The sequence below is a fragment of the Bubalus kerabau genome, chromosome 6 (assembly GCF_029407905.1).
Source record: "Bubalus kerabau isolate K-KA32 ecotype Philippines breed swamp buffalo chromosome 6, PCC_UOA_SB_1v2, whole genome shotgun sequence".
In the NCBI taxonomy this organism is placed as follows: domain Eukaryota; kingdom Metazoa; phylum Chordata; class Mammalia; order Artiodactyla; family Bovidae; genus Bubalus; species Bubalus kerabau.
Window position 1 is genome coordinate 106,029,060 of NC_073629.1, and position 23,883 is coordinate 106,052,942.

At 55.2% G+C, this 23,883-nt stretch overlaps 2 protein-coding genes and 1 long non-coding RNA gene across 11 annotated transcripts in view; all 3 read right to left on the reverse strand.

Moving 5' to 3' along the window:
* KCNQ4 (potassium voltage-gated channel subfamily Q member 4) overlaps positions 1 to 10,847 on the reverse strand; it is a 58,786-nt gene extending 47,939 nt beyond the window's left edge. For 4 of the 5 annotated variants that reach the window (XM_055586229.1, XM_055586228.1, XM_055586227.1 and 1 more), the window contains exon 1: positions 10,236 to 10,847. In XM_055586229.1, the coding sequence (XP_055442204.1) occupies positions 10,236 to 10,549 (314 nt within the window). In that variant the 5' untranslated portion in view covers positions 10,550 to 10,847. Of the gene's footprint in view, positions 1 to 8,777; positions 8,883 to 10,235 lie in introns of those variants that run through there. The other variant, XM_055586231.1, reaches the window with a different exon arrangement.
* On the reverse strand, positions 198 to 3,183 carry LOC129655610 (uncharacterized). Its single transcript, XR_008716056.1, has 3 exons — positions 2,985 to 3,183; positions 2,247 to 2,446; positions 198 to 872 (listed from the first exon to the last, which is right to left on the reverse strand). It is a non-coding gene; the product is annotated as an uncharacterized LOC129655610 (long non-coding RNA).
* Positions 10,848 to 22,255: 11,408 nt separating the features above from the next.
* NFYC (nuclear transcription factor Y subunit gamma) overlaps positions 22,256 to 23,883 on the reverse strand; it is a 64,947-nt gene continuing 63,319 nt past the window's right edge. For 4 of the 5 annotated variants that reach the window (XM_055586233.1, XM_055586232.1, XM_055586235.1 and 1 more), the window contains one exon: positions 22,256 to 23,150. In XM_055586233.1, coding sequence (XP_055442208.1) covers positions 23,031 to 23,150 — 120 coding nt within the window. In that variant the 3' untranslated portion in view covers positions 22,256 to 23,030. The remainder of the gene's footprint in view (positions 23,151 to 23,883) is intronic. The other variant, XM_055586236.1, reaches the window with a different exon arrangement.

The window sequence follows — 23,883 nt, forward strand, 5'->3', positions numbered from 1 at the left end:
TGAGAAAAGGGAGCGTGTGCTGGGGAGCAGGGAGGGTAGAGGCACGGGAGGCCCTCTGTTCCTCACAGCACTTCATAGTCCATGAGGCACTTGACGCTGGGGGCAGGCAGAGATGATAATTGTCCTTCTCCATGGATGATGGGAAGCAAGAGCCTGAGCAAGGTTGAGTCACCTGCCTGAGGTTACACAGCCTTTAAGAAGCAGAGGTGGGCACCGATCCCCAGCCTGCCGACTCTGGTTTCAGTGTTCCTTTAACTGAGGGGCAAGCCCTGATCCTGGGTGACCTGCCCCATCCTCCGTGCAGACCAGTCTTGGCAAGAGCCCTGGGCTGGTCCTCGTTGTATTCCAGGGCAGGCTGGCCCCGAGGCCCAGGAGAAATAGACAGGGCAGACTGACAGCCCCCCCGGCCCTCTAATCCTTCCTTTCCTACCTGGACTCCTCCCACTTCTGGTCCCAATGCTCAGGCCGGAGGAGGCAGGATGGCGCCCAGACTCAGGGATTTCACGCACGGGTAGAATTTTCAAAAACAATTTAGGGACTGCATGAGGTTGTCAACTTTTTTATTTCGCCAAGTAAGGACATTCTTTAAAAAATTCCCAGGCCCATCATTTCATAAGAGAAAGGACATAATCTCAGACTAAATGACAGTCCTTTAAATGGAATAAGTTTAGCTTTATGAAAAAGTCACCACGTTGTCCTTAGTTCTCTCAGCTTTGCCTGAGGTCACTGAAAAAAGCCCGGGTCTGCTGACGCATGTGAGACTCCTTCGGAGCTTGGGCTTGGGAGTCACAAACACGGGCTTGAATCCTGACTCCACCAAGTCGTGTCACTTGGTGCACATGATTCCCGCCTTCTGAGCCTCGGTTTCCTATCTGCAAAATGGGAACATGCATAGTGCTGCCACATAGCAGTACCTGGGGAGCTAACTGGTCTCGTGTTTGCAGAGCCCTAGTTCTGAGAAGAGATCAATCAAGCCTGGGCTCCCAGCCAGTGGTGCCTCACCGACCTGCCTATGGCTCTCCGTCATCCACAGGGTAAAGCGCACCTTTATAGCCTGACCCGCGGGGCTTTGGACGCACCAGACTCTGCAGATCCTGGGGCGAAGAGGGTAGAGGGGCAGAGAACCACCTCAAAGCCTTTTCTCTAGCTGTTGCCACCACCTGGAGCGCGTTCAGGACAAAAATCACAAGCGTTTCCAGCTCACTGCCTGCACCCAGAGGACCTAGGGGTCCTTTTTCTACTCCTCTCTAATCAGCAAAACCCTTCTCATCCTTACAGCCTGCCTCAATGTCACCTTCATTCCCTGGCTCAGCAAACATTCACTGATTACCAACCCAGAACTGTGGTCAACCCCCACCACCGAGAGGAGCCCAGAACACACAAGGGTGGGTGAGTAGAGCTCAGGGGTCTCTGAAGGGCCCCCAGTCAAGCTTCAGGTGGAGCATGCAGTGATTCCAAGAAGAAGTGGTGGTTCAAACTGGGATTTGAAGGAAAGATAGGAGTTCTCTAGATGATGGGGTAGGCGGGAGAGGGGAGGGAGTTTGAGGCAGAAGGAAAAGCATCTGGAGTATTAAAGGCACACCTGGGCGCACTCCAAGCTGTTTCTTAGGCGAGGAGCCAAGGATGCTTGAGAAAGGGCTACCTGACTTGGGCCCTAGGGGTAGAGAAGTCACTGCTGGGGAGGGGAGGGGAGATCTGGAGACAAATGCCAAGCCTGAGGTTCCTTGGGGATGAAGAGGCAAGGGGTCCACAGGAATCTTAGGGATGAAACTGCAGAGTGGGAGGCTGTCATCACAGAGGTGACCACCCCCCCAAGTCAGGGGAGTATGTGAGACACACGCTCACCCACACAGAAATTGTACATGGAGAGGAGGACCCAGGACAGAGCCCCAGGAGCCCCGATATTCAAGGAGCAGAAGGAGGAGGCAGCTGACAGAACCCTGGGAAGAGCCCAAGGGAAGGGCCTGTGCGAGCAAGGAGGCAGCAGGGCAACATCCCAGGAGCCACATCCTGGGTTCAAATCCTGTTTCAACAACTTATTAGCTATATTGACTTTGGGCCTTACTTTCCCTATCTGTAAAATGGGGCTAATTTATTTTTCAACAAAAAGGAAGACAAAGGGCATGGGGTTGGGGGGAGAGGCATGGTTCATATGTTCCTCCCCCATCCTGTGTCTCTCCCACCAGATGGTTACCAGCCCCCAAGAGGCTGGAAGATTAGATGAGTAAATGAAATCAGGGACTGACCCCAACTCTCAGAGGACAGGGTGGAACTGGCAGGCAGCTTCCCTCTGTTCTCAGCGACTCTAGCACGACTCTCATCTATTGCGGAGGGGAGGTAAGAAGGCCCCAGGTGTGCTGGATTCTTCCTCCTGGCCTCAGTTTCCCCAACTGTGAAGTGAAGCCATGACCTGCTTGAGCTCAGAGGCCCTTCTGCTTTTGATGCTCTGCGGCAGGAGGAAGGGTGAGGGGAGAAAGGCCTGTTCCAGACCTGCTGGTCTTGCCCCAGGGAAGGTGGTCCCACGCAGGTCTGGGGCCCCATTGTCCCCAGAGCCGGGTCCTTCCAGAAGAGGGTGGCAGCCGGGCCAGGCAGGGCAGGAGCAGAGGCGCCGGGATTGTGCTGACAGAGCAGTTCCTTCTCCCTTTTTCTCTCCCTACCCCTCCCCTCCCAGGGGACAGCCGAGCCCAGCAAAAAATAAACCCAAAGACAGTGACCTAGACGGGCCTGAGGCTCCCAGGGAGGAGCAGTGGGGAAGCAAGGATGGAAGAGAGGTAGCCTGTGGCCACCCTCCCTAAACGCTCAAGGGTGCCTGATCTGTTCCTCCCCCGCCCCCAACAGAGGGGCTCAAGCAGCTCCATCCACTCTCCTTCCATCACATTGTGAGGGGCCACTGCTTGATGGGGACAATGAGCAGAGTAAATCTTGTCCAACCCAGCCTGAGATGGGCTCCCCAGCATTGGAAAGGGTACCCCAGGGAATCTCACTCTGCCTCCTGGTGTGGAGCAGTCAGTCCTTCCTGCTGTCTGACCTCCATCTCACCTGCTTCAGTGGGAAGCACTTCCATTTATCTCCAGCTCCCCTCCACCACTTCCCCAGCTGCCTGGCCTGGATGTCTGAGGGGTCTCAGGAGAAAGCCTTCCCCAGATTTGCCTGTAGGGATTAGGGAGGGCCCCTGGGCTGGAGACCCCACTCCACCCACCGCTCCCCAAATCTCAGAAAGGAAGGAATCGCTGAATCCCTGCTCCCTCGCCTCCCTCCCTCAGGCACTGCCCACGGATTCCCAGCTCAATTAGTCTGCTGCCTGGGGCTGCCCCTCCCATTCTCACTACCCGCCCAGGTGCCAACCCCCAGGGCAGGCAGATCCTGCCGGAGTGACAAAAGTTGCCCAGAAAACCTGGAGTCCTGCAGTGGGGGCTTTATAGGGGCCCCAGAAGTCTGATCAGCACCCTCTCCCCAGCCCCTCAGGGTCCCCGCTGGAGGCAGGCAGTCTTTTGAGTGCCCTTCTCAGTGTGGCCCACTCCTCGGGGTGGGGGGGGCTCAGGGAGAATGTGCTGGAGAACTCCCACCACCCTGCACCCTACAAGGCTGAAGGTCTGAGACAGCGGCTCCTCCCATTCATCCAGAGTCCCACTGTGCCAGGCAGCCCTTACCAGCCCACTTTCCCATTTAGCCCCATTTTACAGAGGGGGACAGTGAGGCTCAGGGGCTGGGGTGGAGTAGGGGGCAGGCATCCTCCCAGCAAGTGTTGGGACCGAGAACTCTCAATCTCCTTGGGGAGGCCCTGTGCCTATCCACAGAACAGCAAGCTCAGGAGAGAGTTGGGGGTGGCCCTCCCCTCCCTGCCCATGCCCCTGGGTCCCACAACCCCACTTCTGCCTGCCTGGGGCCAGGCTAGCTGCAGGGTTTGACCTCAGCTGTGCAGGAACACTCTCATGGATGCCCTCCTCTTTGTACACATGCGGACACGCACACACCTCCACCCTCTCTGGGAGCCCCCAGGAGAGGAGGCGGGAAAGCCCAGTGGTCCAGACAGACTCTACAGCCTCCTCACTGGACAGCCCCCACCACCACCGCCAGGCTGGGGCAGACATGCTCTGTCTCCCTCTGCCTCCCCAGACCTGATACAGAGTTGACGCTCTTTAACTCTATGTGTCAAGTGAAGGAAGTCAGTGAGATGCTAGGCACCCAGCTTGGCATCCTGGAGCCACCATCTCACTCGCTGTGGGACCCTGGGCAGGTGTGTGACGTCCCCTCACCAGCCCCACTTTCCTCGAGTGGGCATGAGCATAACAACGGTGCCCAGCTGATGTAATGGCTGCGAGGGTTAACAGAGAGAGTGCCTCGGAGCATTCCTCAGACGCCCACAGAGACTCGTCCTCAGGCTCCCCGTGCGGAGCTGCTCACCCCGCAACCCAGGGGAATGCAGCTCCTGCTCTGTCCTGGGGAACACCCAGATACACTCACGGTGCCAATAAGGACATCCATCAAACCTCTCCCCGGGGAGGAGCGCAATGACAACAACAATATAATAATAATGGTGATACTCAGGTGCTCCCCCTCACTTGGCCCTGACAGTTCTAGAGGCAGGTATTATGCGTCCTATTTTTTTCTGATGAGAAAACAGAAGCTCAGAGAGCTTAAGTAACTTGCCCAAGGACACATAACTGCCAAGAGTAGAAGCAGAAATGAACCCGAATCTGGCAGACTCGGAGCCCATACTCTTAACCGCGGTGGGGCAACCTCTGGAGAAATGAAAAGTCCCCCCTATTCATCCATCTCAGCCCCACAGCTGTCAGACACTCAGAATTCCCTGCCGGGCCCCGTAGCCCATAAGAAGGTCGGTCCTGGCAAAAGACCCACAGGTGTGCATGGGGGCGGAGGAAGGGAGCTGAGAAAACCTCCAGCTGGCTTCTCCAAGTCTGGAGAAGTTCCCCACACGGCCTCCTCTGGGTCTGCAGAGCCCTCCTCTCTCCCTGTTCCCCAGGCCATTTCAGCTCCCTTGACTGGCTCTGAGAACTTTAAATTTATCACCCACTCAAAGTGCTGCCATCAGCCTAAGAACAACCACCTCTTGACACTCTCCTGGCTCCAACATTCTGAAAATATAGATTTCTGCAGCAACAGATACTGAAGTTAGACATCCAGCAGGGCTTCCTCGATGGAAGAAACAGATGTACCATGGAGCTGGGATAGGGTAGTAGACAATAAGAGATCCAACATGCTCCAGTGACCTCCCAAGGAGAATGTGGAAAGGAGGGAGCAAAGGAGTGGGAGGGGAAGGGAGAGAGATAGAAGGGCTGGAAGGCTAGCAGGATAGCCTCTCCACTTCCCATCTTACAAAGACCAACCTAAAGGACTGAGACTGAAAAACAGCAGTACAGAAAATGTGGGTCACACCCCAAGACTTTCGCCATTGCAGGGCCAAGTTCTTGGAGCAATCTTTCTAATCAGCTGAGCGATGAAAAATAGTATCTAAAATCCTGATCTGGGACTTCCCTGGTGGTCCAGTGGCTAAGACTCTGTGCTCCCAATACAGGGGGTCTGGGTTCAATCCTTAGGCAGGGAACTAGATCCCACTTGCTGCAACTAAACTAAAGACCCCACATGCTGCAGTGACGATCCTGTGTGAGGTGCAGCCAAATAAACAAAAATATTCAAGTCCTGATCTAAGAGGCAGAAGGCCTCAGTTCCAGGCACAGTTCTACCACCAACTCATCAGACGTGACCTTGGGCAAGTGCCTGCCCCTTTCTGTGACTTAGTGAACCCAGCAGTGCACCACAGGGCCCTTCAGGAGAAGCAAAGCCTGGCAAAGTGCTAGGAAGTCCGCCAACCCTCCCACATGGGTCTGGGGCTGCCCAAGGCAGATGAAGAAACACACACAGACCCATACGGGCACCCCTGCAGCTGTGGACAGGCAGGGGCAGAAAACTCAAGAGATGGGACCGGCTCTGCCCTGCGCAGGCCCAAGCGTGTGTCTGTGAAGACAGAGAAAAGGTGGGAGCAGCTGTGCATTGGACTTCTTTGCCCTGGATGTGTGCTAGGTGTGCTCTTATGACATCCATGGGCAGGTGTGTCCAAGTTGCCTAGAGTGCGTGTGTGAGACAGACCGATGGGCATATAGTGGGGATGTGTGTGTGCAGAACTGTTGCCATGCACAACCAAAGTGTGACTGCATGTGTGAGGCCGGGCAATTGCCATCCAGTTTCACAAAATCCTGCCACTGCCCACCTCCCTACCCCCCACTGCCTGTGTGCTAGGGACACAGGGAAAGGGCGCAGGCGCATAGCTCCTGAGCAACCCAGGGTTGGGGTGCAGGCTGGAGGCGAGGTGCAGGAGGAAGACAGTGTGGGCAGCCCCGGCTCTGGGCTGAGGCTCCTCCACGCTGATTGCAGGACCTCTCCTGAGCCTCAGTTTCCTCACCAGCACGAAGAGGACACCAGCACACACCTTGCCGGGCTGCTGAAGGACACAGCGACAGTGGTTTATAGAGGACGTTTAGCTCAGTGCTCGGCACATAACTGATGATCCACACGTGATCAGCAATTTCAGTTCAAACTTCAAGAGCCAACCCAGGCAGCTTCGGGGAGTAGCGGGGAGACCCTGCACAGGGAGTCAGGAGTCTTCGGCTCCAGCCCTTGTACCTGCCACTGATCTACTGTGTGATGGGTCTCCAGAGCCTCGGTTTTTTCATCCACAAAATGGGGCTGTCAAAATGTGTGGCCCCATCTCCCAGGGAGGCCGGTGGGCTCTGGGCACCCTTTGCTGGCCATGTTCTTTCTCAGACAGTCAGGGTGGGAGGCAGGGGGACGCCGAGGTTGGGAGGCTGAGGGCTTCGGGAGCTGCCGCTGTCTCCTTCCCTCCCCATTCCCACAGCTTCTGACCCCAGGGACAAGGCTGCCGGAGGATGTTTACAGAGCGTAAACCTTCACTTAGAGAAAGTTCGTGGGGCAGCTGGGGGCTGGGAGTTGCAAGAGTCCCACAGCAGCGCAGCTCAGACTTGCCCCTTACAGCCTCTGACTTCAAAAGGGAGGCCGGCGTGGCCCTTGGCAGCGGGCAGCAAGGAGCCAAGATCCCTTCCAAGGGCTCGGAAGCAGGATGGGCAGTGATGTGGTGTTTCTCAAAATTCAGAGAGCGGGGCCTGTGAAGAGTTGAGGGCTGAAATCAAGGACTGGGGCCCAGGGGAGGAGAGTGGGGGCTTGGTGACAGGACCGAGGGCCTGGAGGGAGGCGGAAGGGCTCGCAGAGCCAGCAGTCTCTCTTTCTGGATCTCAATGAGAAGACAGGAGTCAGCGGGTTCCCACTTCCCAGGGGCTGCAGCCTCTGGCAGAAGAGGTGGAACTAGGGCTGGTCCTCTGGGCAATCACCCACACCTCGGGGCCAGAGAAGGTGCGGGTTCTGGGTGGGGCCCAGAGGCACCTGGCTGGCAGGTGTGAGGAAGGTGTGCCCTGGGGTGAAAGGGCCGGCTCACCTCCATTCCCTCCTCTCTGAGTCTTTCTCCCAGAGGTTTCCCTGCTGGGGCCTCTCCCACCAGGGCCCACGTCTCCCGCAAGGGGGTCCTAGCTACCTGTGCACCCTGGACTCCCCTCGTTTGGGCTGCCTGTGAGGGTCACTGGGGATGGGGGAAGGATTTTGACCAAAAGTGGAACAATCAGGGTCGAAGTCCAAAGGTAGGAAGCACTTCCTGGCTCGCCCAAGACCCTGCAGGGAGTGACCCCCATCTGGAGCTTCTCAAGAACAGGAGAGGCCTCCCAAGCAGCCCCCTCCCCCAAGCCCAATAATACCATCCATCCCTCACGTTCCCGCAGGCCCCTGCCGCTCACCAATGTCCTTCCCACCCATTGCTCATCCAAGTCGAAAGCCCACAAGGCTGGGGTTTCTCCCCACTCTGATGGCCCAGAGATCTAAAGCTCAGAGACCTGTGGCGATCAGCCCAAGACTGCACAGCATGCAAGAGGTGGGGTTCCTGACCCCTCAGCAACCCCTGACCTCTAAGATGAATGACCAGTTCCCCGAGATCCCCAAACATCCGGACATTTTCATGCCGCCTTTCATCTCCCAGAGCTCCCGAGAGATGCCTCAGCCTTGGGCTCCCAGGGACAAGTGGTCAGAACCAGCCTGGCCCTGGCCAGGGCATTCCTGGCATCCAGAAAGGGCAGGATGTGGGGCAAAGGTATCAGCAGATTTAGCTCCTGGAGAGGAAGGAGCGGCCCCTCCAGAGGAGGGGAAGACAGTGTTGGCCAGAGGACATGAGGCGGGTCCTTCACCCCCAGTGACCTTTACAGGGGCTGAGAGGCCAGGCCTGGGGACTAAAGACCCCCACCTCAGAGCCCTAGCGCTTTCCCTAGGCCCAGCCTTGCCTTGGAAAAGTCATTTCCCAAGTGGAGCCCGCGGAGTGTTTCAGGCTCCGAGAGCACCCAGGCTGTAGGGTGGGCAAGGGGATCTCAATGCAGAGGCTCTTAATTTGCAGTCCCCTGCCCCTCATGCCCGATCCCACTGTCCCTGCTACCCCAGCACAGAACCCGCAGCACTCCAACAGCGCTCTCTGCAGCGAAAAATTCACCCAGGCCCTCCCAATGGGCACTGGGGATTGGGCTACTCCTAACCACTGACCCTGACCCTAAGTCTGACCTCATGTCTAGAGCAATCTCAACTCTCTGCCCCACCCCCACCTGGCCCACCCCGAGGTCCCTGCACCAAGCCGTGGCTGTCATCCCCGCAGGCTGGCGCCGAGGTGCAAAAAAGGGAACATGCAGGCTGAAAGAGCGCCCTTCCTCTACCTTCCATGTGGTCAGGGGGCTCCTTTGCCAGCATTTCCTCCCCTCCCGTCGGAAATTCTGTGGGCCAGTTAGGACTCGGCAGAGGCAGGCAAGCGGGCAGCAGTGGGTCAGGCAGAAAGACAGACCAAAGACAGGTGGAAACAGGCGAGCAGAAGAGTGAGAGTCAGGTGGATAGGCAGATGGACAGACAGGCACACAGATAACTGGACAGGTCAACAGAGGGGTGAAGACAGACTAGCAGAAGGAGAGACGGAGACACAGGACAACTCACACACAGACAGAGACTCTCTCTGGCAGAAGAACAGTCAGGCAGAAGGACTGTAGGACAGTCCAGTGGACAGGCAAGGGGACCACCCCGGAGACCCTAAGACCACAAGGCCCTCTCTGGGGGCAGCAATAAGGGATTCATATCGGCACAGTTTCCAGGGACCAGAGGTCTCTCTCTCGGGCACCTTTGAGCGTCCGAGCGACAGGCCCAGTCTTTCAACTGATATCTGCTGGGCCTCTCATGTTCCCGGCTGGGCCAGGCCGTCCCCCAAGACAGAGCTCTAAGCTGCCAAAATTCACTCTTTACATCCAAGAAGGGTCAGTGTTTTTGAAAGTTGTAGGAGCCTGGTGAAGGGGAGGAGGGGGCCCGCAGCCTGAGTGTTTCCAAACCTACCCCTCTCCTCTTTCTTTTCCCCTGGGGGTGCTCAGAGCCAGGCCTGGCGCTCCCTGGTGCGGCCCGGGAGCTGGGCAGGCTAGCTGGCCGAGCCCACAGGGCAGGCGGCATGGCTCAAGGCTGCCACGGGGAAGTTGAGGGTGGAAGGGAAGACGACAGTGGAAGGGAAGACTGAGTGAAGACTCGCAGAAGTCAGCACATGCCAGTGTCAGAACTCTGGTGGCTCAAGGGGACTCCCAAACACCTATAATTGGGGGCCAGTGCTGGGGTGGGGTGGAGGTCGTCCCTGGAGAGGGACATCTCTGGGGAGAGCCCAGGTAGCAACCTACTGCAGCTACAGAGCTGTGAAGAGAGTGACAGTGTGGGAGGGCCAAAGGGTCCTCTGTGTCTGGGACACGGGGAGACAGAAGTGAGGAAGAGAAAAGAGGGAGCCACACTTTAGTGGCTCCAGATTGGAGAGAGATGGGGGACAATAAGCAGGACGTGGGGAGTACTTGGAACAGAGGAGCAGGGGTTGGAGAAAGGCTGGAAATAAGAAGTTGAGATGCGGGAGGTCAGAAGCCAGGTCAGGCAAGGGTCAGGACTTGGAGAGCGGGAATTAGGATCAGGCTGAGAGGGATCAGAAATCGGGCTCAGGTCTGGGGGCAGAGCGATGAGGGTCGGCCGGCCGCGGGGCTGGGGGACAGGAGGCGGAGCCAGGGCGGGGCGGCCGTCCCCATCAGGGCCCAGGCTCCAGCAGGGGCCGCGCTGGGCGGCAGCGCGAGGGCGCGGCCGGGGACTCGGGGTCGCAAACTCACATGAAGACGTGGTAGACGAAGGCCCAGCCGCGGGGTCGCTCTAGCACGTTGTAGACCCAGTTCTGCAGGCGGCGGTAGCGCTTGTGCGCGGCGGAGGAGCGCTGGCCACAGGCGGAGCCCGAGCCCGAGCCTGGTCCTGGGAGGGGTGCGCCCTGCGGCAGGGGGCTGCCCAGGAGGCCCAGGCGACGCGGGGAGCCGCCCCCGCCCGCCTCGCCCCGCTCGCTCTGCACCGCCGTGAGCGCCACCAGCTCGGCGCGGGGGGCGTCCCCGGGCGGGGGGACCAGGCCGAGCCGGCGCGGGGGGGCCTCGGCCATGGGCGGCGCCGGGCGGGAAGGGGCCGGGGCCCGGGTCCGATCCGGAGCGGGGACGCGCGCGGGGCGCTCAGCGGCGCATGGCTCGGACCCGGGGCCGGCGGGGCGGCCCGGGGCGGGCGCGGTCGGCGGGGGTTAGGGGTCGGGCCGGGGCCGCTCCGGGGCCGGGGGCGGGCGCTCGGAGTCGGGGGGCCGACTGAGCCCGCGCTGACCGCCCGCTTCCCCGGCGACTGGGGCGGCTCTTTCCGACTCCAACTCTCTTATTACGCGCTCCATGCCGCTCGCCTTTCCACCTGCCGCCGGCGCGCCGCTCACATGTCAGCCTCCCCCGCCCCGCCCCGCCCCCGCCGCCCCCGCCCGCCCCGAGGCCGCCTTCCCAAATCGGGAGGGAGCGAGCGAGCCGGCGAAGCCGCGAGGAGGGAGGGGACGCGCGGGGAGGCGGCGGGAGGACGCCCCCGCCGCGCAGGCAGCCGAGTCGGGGCGGGGACCCGACCGCGTGGCGGCGGCCCCCGGGGGCAGCGCGGGGGCCGGCCGGCCTGCGGGTGCGAGCCGCGCGCCGGGCTTCGCGGGGCTGCGTGGACCCGAAGGCCGGGCTGGGGGCGGGCGGGACGCCTCCGGTGTGGTCGCCGGAACGAGGAGTCGCTGCCGCGGCGGGGGACGCGCGTCCCGCGGAGTTTAGGTGCGAGTGGATGCAGACGTGCCCGCTGTGTGTGCCGAGTGGGTGGCTGTGGCTCCTCGAGCTGGTGGGGTTGAGTCAGGAGGGGCGGGGCGGGGGCACGAGGTGGATGGGTGTGCAGGGTCCCGCCCGCTGAGGGTGGCGGTGTCCCGAGGTGTGCCCCGTCGGCTGTGCCCGGTGCGCGTGGTGCGAGGTGTGTTAAGCGTGCCCGCGCAGTGTGTGGCGGGGCGCGCTCCTGCCTGGACGGCCTGCGCGCGTAGCACTGTGTGGCTCAGGTGTGTCTGCTTTCCCTCTCACCCACCGCACCTCTGCCCTTCCCTTCTTCAGGCTGCGGGAAGAGCCCCGCTTAGGCCACGCTGCTCCCAAAGTCTCCTCGGATCAGAGGGCCCTGTTCCGCACCAAGCCGGTCTGAAGCGCAACCTTGCCTCTCCTCCGGGTCAGGGCACGGTTCAGGGCACACGGGTGCTAGGAGGTGGGCTCTGAACCTCCACGGAGACCAGACGGTCTCCCCCCGACCCCCTCGCAAAGGTTTACAGAATCCCACCCCAAAACGGCGAGACTTTTCCCCGCTAGAAAGTTCTTGGTGCCTGACCTACTCTCTCTAGCTTCGGGGGAGGCCCTTTCGTTCCCGTTAGCCCCCCTTGGTCCCGCCCGCGGTGGTCCTTTGTGTTTCCCCATCCTCCTTCCTCTTCCCCAGACCAAAGCTTCGGCCCCACCAGCCGCTCCCTCAGCAGGCCCTGCCCCAGGGTGAAGCGCTTCCGCAGCAAACTCTTCCCGGTTCCTCCGGGAGGATCTCGGGGGACGGAGTCGAGCGGGAGGGGCGGCAGAGGGGGCGGGAAGGAGAGCTCGATTCTCAGCTGTCAGCAAAGGCAGCATTGATCTGCTGAGCACCAGTGGGGGAAAGAGAGAGAGGGAGAGAGACAGAGCTGCTGGCGGGCAAGGAGGGGGCTGCAGGGAACTGGGGGTCCCCGACTGGGCTTGGCAGTCGGCTTGCACCCCTTCCCCAACAGTGACCCTTTTCCCTCTGCAAAACAGGGGCTGCCTTTGGGGGTCTAACCTGAATCTCTCTGGCTGTCCCTGGGGCCAGAGCCTGGTGCCCCCGGGGCAGGTTATGCCTCTTCCTCCCTGGTAGCTGGGAAAGGTTTCTGGACCCCAGGGCCCAGCTATGGCTGCACTGCTGAAGCTAGGTTAACCCCTCCTCTCTCCATGAGCTGAAGCTGCATCCCTTAGATATGCAGCACTACCTTTACAGACCTGACTGTGCTTCCCCAATCAGCGGCCCTGGGGGTAAGACTAAGGTCTGGGGACTTGAATGGTGGGAAGGAAGGCAGTTTTGAGGGATCTAGGGGGTTTCCTGGGGTCTTTTTGAGGCTCTTCTTCTGTGGCAGAAATGGCACTTGAACACACGCTCATCAAACCCCTTCCTTTGTGCTTCCCCGTGGCTCAGGTGGTAAAGAATCCACCCACAATGCGGGAGACCTGGGTTCGATCCCTGGGTTGGGAAGATCCCCTGGAGAAGGGAAAGACTACCCACTCCAGTATTCCAGCCTGGAGAATTCCATGGACTGTACAGTCCATGGGGTTGCAAAGAGTCAGACACAACTGAGCGACTTTCACTCCACTTCTTCATCAACATCCAGAAGAGCTGAAATTGAGTCTGTTTTGGGAAAGCCGAGCATCAAGTGTGGCATCACCTCTGGATGCCACGGCTTTCTTCCAATTTGTGAGGAGCCCTGTCGGGAGAGGGTCTCCCATCCTCTCCCAACTCCAGCTCCAGATGAGCCTCTCAGAGGCAGCAAGAGGAAGAAGGAGACTGTGACTGTAGCTAGACGGATGGAAGGTAGATCTCAGGAAGAAGTTTCTTGGGGCCCAGAGGCCTGTGTCTCCTGCAGAAGCACATGTAGGGGGACAGGCCCCCCGCTTTTTAAAGTGCAGAGTCATGTGAGAGTTTCCTGGTGGCCTAGTGGTTAGGATTTTGGACTTTTACTGTCATGGCCCGGTTCAGTCCCTGGTTGGGGAAGTGAGATCCCACATGCTGTGTGGCAATGACAAATAATAATACTAATAAATGAAGTGGAGAGTCATGGAACTTTTCCTAAGGAGTGGGGGATGGGGATGATGGTTCTAGGAGGACGTAGGCAAAGCTTAGTGTGTGTGTGCACGCATGCACATGCATGATCACCCACACATGGGAAAGTGAAGGAAGCAGAGGAGACAGTCCACTGCAGAGAGGACAGGTGGTCACTCTGAGGGTCACCCAGTGGCCTTCCTGCCCCATGCGGATTCCAGGACATGAGTATGACCGGAAGGAGGGCCTTTCTCCAGCGCAGCCTTTAGTGACTAAGACACTTTTCTGAGCCCGCAGCTGTCTCAGGCGCTCTCAGTCAGCCTCCTGCTGGAGGTGAGGGAGGGGGACAGGCTGTGGTTTCCCACCCTCCTCTCACCCTCTCTCCCATCTGCTCCCTTCACCCCACCCTCAGCAGCTTCCTTCCCACTCACCCCCCCAAACCCCCACATCTCTTCCCAGTAACACTGCCCAGAAGACATTCTGCTCTGCCCTGATTCGCTCACTGTCCCACCTGGGCAAGTCCATGCCTGGCTCTGGGCTTCGGGTTCCCCAACTGTCCACAAGAAGGGGCAGGGCTCCAGGATCTTCTGTAATTCATCATTGTCACTTTCATCCATCAATGGAGCAAGTATTGATTGAGAGGAAGGGTGAGCAGGGAGAGAGCTCCCATTTGCTGAGCACCGACTGTGCCAGGTCCTGCTTCTGCTGGAACCAGAGCAGCCCTTTGCATGTAAGAAAGCTGAGGCTCAGAGAGATGCAGGGACTCACCTAAGGATACACAGCCAGTATCCAGAACTGCCTGTGACCTGTTCTCTCCCCTGGCCGGCACCACCCACTGTGCCCTGGGTACTGAGATCAGTGCTGAGGGGAACCATAGATGCCCCAATCTCTGTTCTTTAGGACTTATTTCTGCCAGGGGTTGAGACTCCCAGGTCTGAAAAGGTTGTGGTCTAGAAGTGGTAGGGACCTTCATTACGGGGCCAGGTTCAAGCCTGTCCTTGACTGACAACTTCAGGTCAACCCAAGGGTGCAGATTCCTTTCTGGAGTAGGAAGAAGGTTTTAAGCCAGTGGGTCTCAGGCTTTATTAACAATAGAATCCTTTTTTATGGACAGAATCTTAAGGTAGCACCCCAGTGTGTAAAGAGCATTGAAGCAGAGGTGCTTGGGTTGAGTCGGGGTGAAGGGGGTCGAGGTCACACCCACCAGACCTCCTCCTCTTCTCTCTCCACACCCCAGAAACCATTTGGGTTTTCTTATATATCTAAGTGTTGCTAGAAGTCAGATAAGGCGTGGTGTCCACTGGCAGTGGCAGAGTTGGAACCTTCTTGGGGATGGGGTTGGGAGGACTTGGAGAGGTGCTGAGAGGTGCAACAAGTAATACCTGCAGGTCACATGAAGGAGGCCCAGAACTCCATGTAGGATGCCTTACTTGTATCGTCTGTTTCAGCACCCCAGCAGCCTCTGAGGTAATACTATTCACACCCCCATTTTACAGACAAGGAGACTGAGACTCGGTGAAGAGTCTTGCCTAGTAAATACCCCTGTGCTGTAGTGAATGTGTGTGTAGGTGAGGGGTGGATTGGGAAAGGGGAGGATTTACAGAACATGGTGGGGGAGAGCAAGCTTGATGAGGGGGACACAAGGGACCTTGGATGGGGGGCTGAAGTGTCCGATTCGGCCTGATAGGAAACAGGGAGCCTGGCGGGGGCTGAGCCTAGGCATGCCGCAGAGGCTGGGGCTCTGTAGGAGAGAGCTCAGGAAGGGGAGTTGGAGGCACCAGTACTGAGAGAGGTTGGCAGTGGGGGGCTGTGGGGAGCGGTAGAAAGAGCACTGAGCAACAGGTCAAGTCTGGGCTTCCTGATTCTACCTTTGGACTAGCTGGTGCCCTGGGGCACTTCACCTCTGACCCAGTTTCTCTGGCTATCAGGAGGACTAAATGCAACAATACATGAAAAAGTCACAGCTGTGCAGGGAGCTGCACAAATGTGAACCACCGATCTTACGGTTTTTCAGGCATGTGTTCGGATGGGGCCAGGAGATGCTGTGAGAATTCCCTCCTCCTAGCAGCCCTTCTCCTCGTGGGAAGTCTTTCTAGTAGGAATGGAGGGTTCTCAGGGGGTGACCCTATGGACCTCCAGGGATCCACCTCCACTGACAGTGGGAGGAGGAAGTGAGAGAAAGATCAGGCCTGCTTCCTTTTCCCAGAGAGGACAAGAGACTGAGGCCACCTGGCAGGTAGAGGTGCTGGAGGGGTCTGGGGAGTTTCTCTCCCAGCTCTGGGTGTGCCACTGAGCTGTCCCTAGCCCAGACCCCGCTGGTCTTCTGGGCCAGTCAGCTCAGAGCCACAGGAAGTGGGGAGGGAGCAGTGTCGCTGAACTCAGTGAAAGTGAACCCCCATTGATCCTCAGGGCTGGGGCGGCGGGGGGAGGGGGGGGCCCACCAGGAGGAGACACTGAGGGTGAGGGGGTGCGGGAATGAAGGTCAAAGCCATCCCTCCTTGTGCTACTTCTCCTCGGCCTTCAGGATTTTTCCTCCGTGACCCCAACTCCTAGAAGACCATGCAGAGGACAACACCACCGTAGCCCTGTGGGCAGGCTCCGTGTTCTTAGTGAGAGCCAATGGGACAGTGGAGTTCATTGGAAAATGAGGGGGAAGGATTTTTATGAGTTGCTGAGAATGCAGTGGGGAAAGCTTTCCTTCTCTCCTCTCCCATGGTCAGGAAACTTGAAGGAGGATTTAGGGAGGAAGAGGACATGAACAGTAGGGATGGCAGATGCAGTGTCAGGGAAGGGGGCTCCGAAAAGGGATGAGACTGGGTGAGAGATGTAGAGGTTCAGAGAGGAGAACGGGGGCTCAGTGATGGGGATGGGAGGCCTAGAGAGGACTTGATTGGTCAAACTTGATGGAACACTTTATTAAAGTCCCTCCCCCTTAAAGAAGTATAAAAACAAAAACACATATCCATGTTTAAAAGCAAGAATGCGAAATCTCTAAGGCCAGTAAATGAGAGTAAAGTCCAGTGGTGAGCAGGAGTTGAAGCTGTACCTCTGAGGAGGGATTCTGCATTGCAATGGGGTGGGACGCACACCTGTAGACCCCACTAGAGTCAGGCTCCACACTTAGTGCTTGGCCTGGGGAAGTGCTGCCTGCCATAAACAGGACTAAATTATCTCTGCCTGTTGGCCACCTGACCTGGCTTTGGGAAGGAAGAATGCCCATAGGATTAGGATACCTTAAGCCCATCCACATGGATATGGACTCAGGATCTGATATTCATGCCACGCAAAAATCCAAAAAGACATATAAGAGCTAGTTTGGGGCTAGTGTACTTCTACAAGGCTTGGGCAGATACAGCTGAGAGGTAATACCATAGTGAAAGTGAAAGTGGCTCAGTCATATCTGACTCTTTGCAACCCCATGGAATTCTCCAGGCCAGAATACTGGAGTGGGTAGCTTTTCTCTTCTCCAGGGGATCTTCCCAACCCAGGGATTGAACCCAGGTCTCCTGCATTGCAGGCAGATTCTTTACCAGCTGAGCCACAAGGATATCATAGAGTGGCCTCCAAATCCCAGGGTACAGTCAGGAAAATGTACTGAAAATAGTTATCTCAAGGATAAACCACAACATATAAGAAATACACTATCTTGAGAGACACCTCTCTCATGGGAGGATTCATATTTAAAGACCTAGACATAATGGAACAATCTGAAAGGAAGTTTAATATAGTTAAGATCGTTATGAAGATAAAGGGAGGAATAGCATCCATAAAATAAGAATAGGAAGATATCAGACAGAAACATGTAGCAGTTATGAATAGTTATCATAAATTTTAGAAATGAATTAAATTCACCAACATTCAATAGATGGGTTAATAGAATAAATACAGCTGAAGAGAGAATAAGTGAATTAGAAGCTAGAACTGAAGAAATCCTCCAAAATGAAGCACAAAATGATAAAACAATTAGACATATGAAAGAAATGAGACAAAGAAAATTGAATGAGAAACTCTAGCATATATATTATTGCTTTCAGAAAAAGATACTGGAAAGAGTGACTAAGTTCTTTCCAGAAATAAGACATGAATTTCTAGATTTAAAAGTCCCAGACTGCCTCATAAGATATCTTTGAAAACAAAACTGTTACAAAAAATATACATGGAAAAAAGAAAAAAAAAAACTATATCTAGACACCTTGTCACCAAAGTGTAATATAACAAGAATAATAATGAAATTCTAAAAGCCACCAGAAAGAAAAGATAGCCTGTCTGCAAAGGTCCAATAATTGACTTGACAATAAGCATCTCATCAGCAACAACAGATGCCAAAAGACAATGGAATAGTGTCTTCAGAGTGCTGAAGGCAAGTAATTGTGAACCTAGAATCCCACACGCTGCCAAACAGTCGTTTAAACAAAGGGCAAAATAAAAGACATTTCGACACATTCAGTATCTTAGAAAGCTTCTGTCCCGTAGACCTTCGCTGAAAGAGAAGGGCACAGGGCTTGGGAGCCCAAGAGGTGATGGGGCTGAGCTCCATTTCAGACCTCTCCTCAGCACCGGCCAGCCTGAGGAGCTCAGCCCAGCCTGGCACAGCTGGGGCCCAGCTCAGGTTCTCCCCTCCTGAACGCCAGCCTGCTGTCTTCTTATCCCCTCATGGTAGTGGCCCAGTACCCAAGCTGGGTACCACGGCCAGTCTGGCTCTGAGGGCCCTGCGGAGGCCAGGCCCAAGTTGCTCATGTGACCAGGTACTTGCCTGGCCCTCCACCCTGGGGTCCTCTCCTCCTGCGAGGTCAGCGCCACCTTACAGAGGCCTATAGATGGCTGGAGCAGTGGGATAAAGGCTAGGTCCCGACGCAGGAATTGGGAGGCAGGGACTTCCATTCTCTGTAGGAAAAGAGGGGATGACCCGTGGGGCTGAGCCCACTGAGATGAGAGGCTTCATGGAGCATCTGGCTCCACTCAACCAGTTGGTGCCCTTGGATAATTTCTCAACCTCTTTGAGCCTCAGTTTCTCACTAATGAGAATATCTACCTAATGAGGATGTGAAGATGAAATGAGATTTAATTCATCTAAATACCAAGCTTTAGATGTATTTTCCTACACAAAATTTTCTTAAAAGAATAATCTCCATCAAATACCCCTGCCTAGCATATCATCAGTGCTCAACAGAAAACAGCCAGCAAGTGGAAAGTGATAGTGAGAGCCAATGAGCAGAGGGAAGAATGTGTGCAGTGCTGGAGGCCCCGTTTTCAGGGAAGGGTTTTTGTTCATGCGCTCATTCATCAGTTGCTGTCATTCTGTTGCTGCCAGGCCCTAAGTTGCGCTCTGGAGGCACAGAGACGGCCTTGAACTGGAGAAGGACCATTGGTGAGGAAGACAGCCCAAACCAGAAAGCTCTAACAGACTGTTCAGAGCCTAACTGGTCTTGTGTTTATTGTCCCCTCCCCACTCGTTCCTCTTCCCCAGCCCCCAACCCGGTATAAGCTCCATGATAGCACAAGGCTCATCTGGCTTGTTTTCAGATATCTTCACAATGTCCAAAATATGTTGGAAACACAGAAGTGCCAAAGAAAATATTTGTCGAATGACTGTGTGTCTGAGCATTGATGATAGAGGCTGTAGAGGTTGCTATGACAGCATCAAAGAGCTCTTTGCAAACTCTGCCCTATGAGTTAGAAGTTTCGCAGCAAGGGTTATTTAAACTGGGCCTTTATGGATGCATAGGAGTTCAATAACTGAAAAAAGAAGTAAAAGGACTTTTACTTTTGTTTGACCCCTGGTCTGGAAAGATGCCACATGCCGAGGAGCAACTAAGCCCGTGAACCACAACTACTGAGCCCATGCACCCTAGAGCCCACACTCTGCAGTGAGAGAAGCCACCACAGTGAGAAGCCCACGCACTGCAACTAGAGAGTGGCCCCTGATCGCTGAACCAGAGACAGCCCATGCACAGCAAAAAAGACACAGAGCAGCCAATAAATAGATAAATATATTTCTAAAAAAGGACAGCCACTGGGGTCAGTACTTCTGAAAACATGGAGGTGAGTTCAGGGAACAGCAAGTAATTTGAGTGTGACGGGAATATAGAGCGCAGGGGAGAAAAGAATGTGAAGATACAAGGATGGGGAGATAAAAAGGGCTGTCAAAAAGTCATTATTAAAATCTGACCATAAAGAAGGTTGAGCAATGAAGAATTGATGCTTTCGAATTGTGGTGCTGGAAAACTCTTCAGAGTCCCTGGGACAGCAAGGAGATCAAACCAGTCAATCCTAAAGGAAATCAACCCTGAATATTCACTGGAAGGACTGATGCTGAAGCTCCAATACTTTGGCCACCTGATGTGAAGAGCTGATTCATTGGGAAAGACTCTGATCCTGGGAAAGACTGAGGGCAGAAGAAGGGGGTGACAGAGGATGAGATGGTTGGATTGCATCACTGACTCAATGGACTTGAGTTTGAGCAAACTGTGGGAGATAGTGAAGGACAGGGAAGCCTGGCATGCTGCAGTCCATGAGGTCACAAAGAGTTGGACACAAGCAACTGAACAACAGAATCTAACCACCTGCCTGGAAGTGATGTTCTGGAGAAGATAGTGTTTCCAGCCCTCACCATTGCCCTAGGAAGGTCCCTCCCTGCAAAAATTAAGGATCTTATTCAAAAGGGAGTTAAGGGTCTAGTACCCCTTGAGAAAGGGGACAGTTATGCCTCATAGTTCCTATAGTTGTCTCAAGTTGGGATAAGGGTTGGACAAGACACCTCCGCCTCTTGGGTGAGTGCTACCTGCTGCCCCCTTGTGGCCTCAAAAGAATTGAGCAGCAAGGAGGCTGGCCATGTGGTCTTTTTTTTTTTACATAATCCCAGGGGTCCCTGGTCTCCAGCATCAACCTCTGGGAGTTATCCCAACCACCAGCTGTCCACCAATCAGATCTAATTGCTCTGTTTATTCCATGCATACTCAAGGCTGCACCAATGGGTTTGGGGAGACAGAGCAAAAGGAGACCATTCATTTTTAGTAAAGTCTTGTTCTTTCTTACACACACACACACCCCACCACCACCACCCTTGGCCAGAAAGCAACCATGTATGCAGGGGGTCAGGAGACCAGTGTTTTGGTTTCAGCTCCACCCTCTTCCTTCAGTGACCTTGGGCAAGTCACTGCACTTCACTGGGCCTCCTATGTCTTCATCTATAATACAGGGATCACCATCCCTCTCCCTGTCTCCCCTGCAGGGTCACTGTGAAGATCATTGGGAGGACAGATGCTGCAAGTGCTAGGAAAAATGTCTAAGAGTGCTCCGGATGTAAGGGGATCGTGTTGGGTATTAGATAGGGGCTCTCTTGGGCTGTACCGAAGTGTTTGTTTACACCCGAATGGGCCCTGCTGGCGGGGAAATTTAAAGGGAACGTGCTCAGTAAGGGAACTGGTCAAAATACCTCCAAATTAAGAATGAAGTTTGTGGGAAAATGGGGCCTCACTCACTTGTCTGAGATTCCAAATATGCTCAGGTTTTGGGGAATGAGTGGAAGAGCAGCAAGGTGTGACAATGCAGTGGCCTCAATACAGAAGAGTTAGCCAGGAAATGAGCTGAGCTTCTGCCCTCTCTCTCTGAGCCCAGAATCCCTTCTGAGTGCTCCTTGTTCTCCCGAGCCCTCTCCTGCAGCCTCTCCATGTGGGGCTGGGCACAGGCTATCAGTAAATTACCTGCACGACTCACTGAGACATGTCTGGGTACAGGATGGTGGGAAAGTCAGATAATCCCCTTCAGACAAATTCAGGGCTAGAATGAAGGGGGCAGACCAGACTGATGGTGAGAGCATCACCTGCTTCGTCTGCCTTGATGACACCGGAGGGGGACCATGTATCCGAAACCTTACAGCGAGGAACATCTTCGGTACAGCCCAAGAGAGCCCCTATCTAATACCCAGCACGATCCCCTTACATCCGGAGCACTCTTAGACATTTTTGTCTTTTGCCAAAGAATGTTTTCTTTCTTTTATAGCATTAATCTCTCACCTGGTCGCATCTCTCTTTTTGCTTTGGTGGTCAGGAAGCTCAGGATCAAATGTGAAACCTCATTTTAAGAACTCTGTCTCCGTCATTGCAAGCAGAACATTTGTTCTCGTTTTCAGTGATTCAGATTTCCTACTCAATGATAGTCTTAATAATTCTGCCATGTTTTATTATTTCACTGTGTATGTTTTCAATGCAAGACATATTGTCTTTTCTTGTGGAGTAAGGTAAGGTCCATTTAGGTAAATAACTGAAAATGAAATAGATGTCCAAGAGCTTAACACGGTTGACAATGAGGGATATTTGGTGAGGGAATTAATTACGTGGGCCTTAGGATCAGACTTGAAGTCATCTATTAAAGCCTCTTCCCCAGCCTGGCCTCCACCCCTTGAGAGTCCCAGAAAGAAGTTGCCCAAGGTTTTATGACATATTACTATCTGAGAAAACAAGAGTTCCCTTCCTGGTACCCAGTTCTCTGCTCTTCCCATGACATCAGGCCTCATTCTAGCTGTAAATGGCATGGTGAAAAGGAAGGAAGACGGCTCACCACTGGCCTCTGTGGCCAATGAAGTGGTATGCTCTTTCTATCCTCCCTACTTCAATTAACAGGAAGCAAGCCCTGGCTGTAGACACCTTCTGACCTGCTGGCTGACAAGGGGCCTGGGCCACCCTCCATGGCAGATGCCAGGCCTTTGGTAATGGGCATGGCCATAGCAGGTAGCTCAGAGTGCCAGCATGTGCCAAGGCCAGAGTGGAGGGACTTACTCAGGGCCTTGCTTGAAGGAGAGAGAGAGAGCTTCCTCTGTGAGCGATGCTCTCTTGACCCTCAGTCGAGAAGGACACAGGCTGAATCCGGCCCATGCGCCACACATAGCCCAGGACCTAAGGCAGGCAGGCAACCCCGAGCAAAGGGTCCCATGAATGTCCTCAGACACAGAAACCCAGACTCCAAATTATCTAAAATGAAATTTATTGCATTTCATGCAGTTTGAAGTCCATGCAGCAAAGGAGACTAGCACAATTTTTAATGCTTTTAAAAATAAAGTTGAAAACGGAGGGTAGGGGGGGTATGCACAAAGTTCTAGTCTCCTTGGGTCCCTGGAAGAGAAGGGTTTGGGAATGAAACCATCTACTCTCCATGGCAAATGAGTCTTGTAAATGCAGGGAATGTTCCCACGGCCTCTGGAGGAAAATCCACAGAGCTCTGGGGCAGAAGCAGGGCCCAGGGAGAAGAGCACTAGTGGAAAGGAAGCTACACACGTCACCTAATTTCACCTAAGGGCAGAACAAGGTGGCGAATCCTGGGGCAGCGGCTGTTCTGAGAGCCGGGAGACTACACACACCCTTGGGGAGATCTGCTCCTAAAAGAAGTGGCGGTAAGAACCCAAAAAAGTAAAACAAAAGAAATATTTCTTAACCACACTCTTTGAGAAAATGCCATAAATATGTTATTTAATATTTTCATTTCATAGCATTGGACACACAGCTCAACATATTGAAATATTGATTCCTTGGAGAAAAAAAAAAAGAGAAAAAAGGAAATAAAAAATATTGCATCTTTCTGTTGGAGAATCTCGGCCCCCAGGCTCGGGGCGCTGTGCACCAGTGTCCTAGCCTGCAGTAGGCGTGGAGGTCGGCGGGGTCCTCCGAGGAGGGAGGCGGTGCCCATCGCCTGGGGCTGCATGGCAAAATTGTGTTGGGTGTCCTTGGCCTTGCCAGCTCAGGCCCTCAGTCGCCGGTCACCTGGGGGGCCTGCCCGTCGGAGGGCTGGTTGGCTGACTGGATGAACATGGGCTGGGCGAGGTCCTGGCCAGCAGGCATGGTGACTTGCTGGATCTGGTAGAGCTGCTGCGAGGAGTGGAGAGGAGAGAGTGAGGTCACCCCGGGGAGAGGTGCATGCAGCTCCCTATGGGCCTTGAGTTGGCTGGGGGCCCCGGATACCTCAACCACCACCCACTGCACGGCGTCTGAGGGGGGAGGGGAAGTGGCAGTCTGCTGGGGCTGGGGGCAGCAGACCCAGGAGGCACCAGCCCGGTGGGAGCAGGGGTGTGTGGTGGGCAGGGAGGAGGTGCGGGGGGTTGCATTTCCTGTGGCTTTCACTTCTCTGGGCTCTGCCTCTCCCGTTAGCTCAGAGCCTCGAGCTTGCTGCACGCTGTTCCTCTGTGACAAACACAGGCAATTTGAACCACTGTACCAGCAGCCTGGAAGTCAGCATTTCCCCAACTCTTGGTAATCTTCACTGGCAGGGGCAGTAGGGATTATCCCCTCTCTTTTTCCTTAGTGTCTGGTTCAGGCTGAGGCCCCTGCACGGGCCCTGATGGGCAGGCAGGTTACCTGGGATTAGTCGCTTCCTATAGCCAAGACCCGTGAGGGGTGGAGAAGATGCTCATGGAGCCACCAAGAAAGGTCAGGGTCAACTGGACACAAATCCTCAGGTGTTTCCACAGAAACCCCAAAGCTAAGACCCCCTGACACAGGAGACCTGGCGTGTGAGCCTAGCATCTGGTGCTGGCAGAAGCCAGAGCTGGGTCCTGATGCCAGCTCCTCCCCTCTCTGGGCAGCAGAGAGCATAGGCTTACGC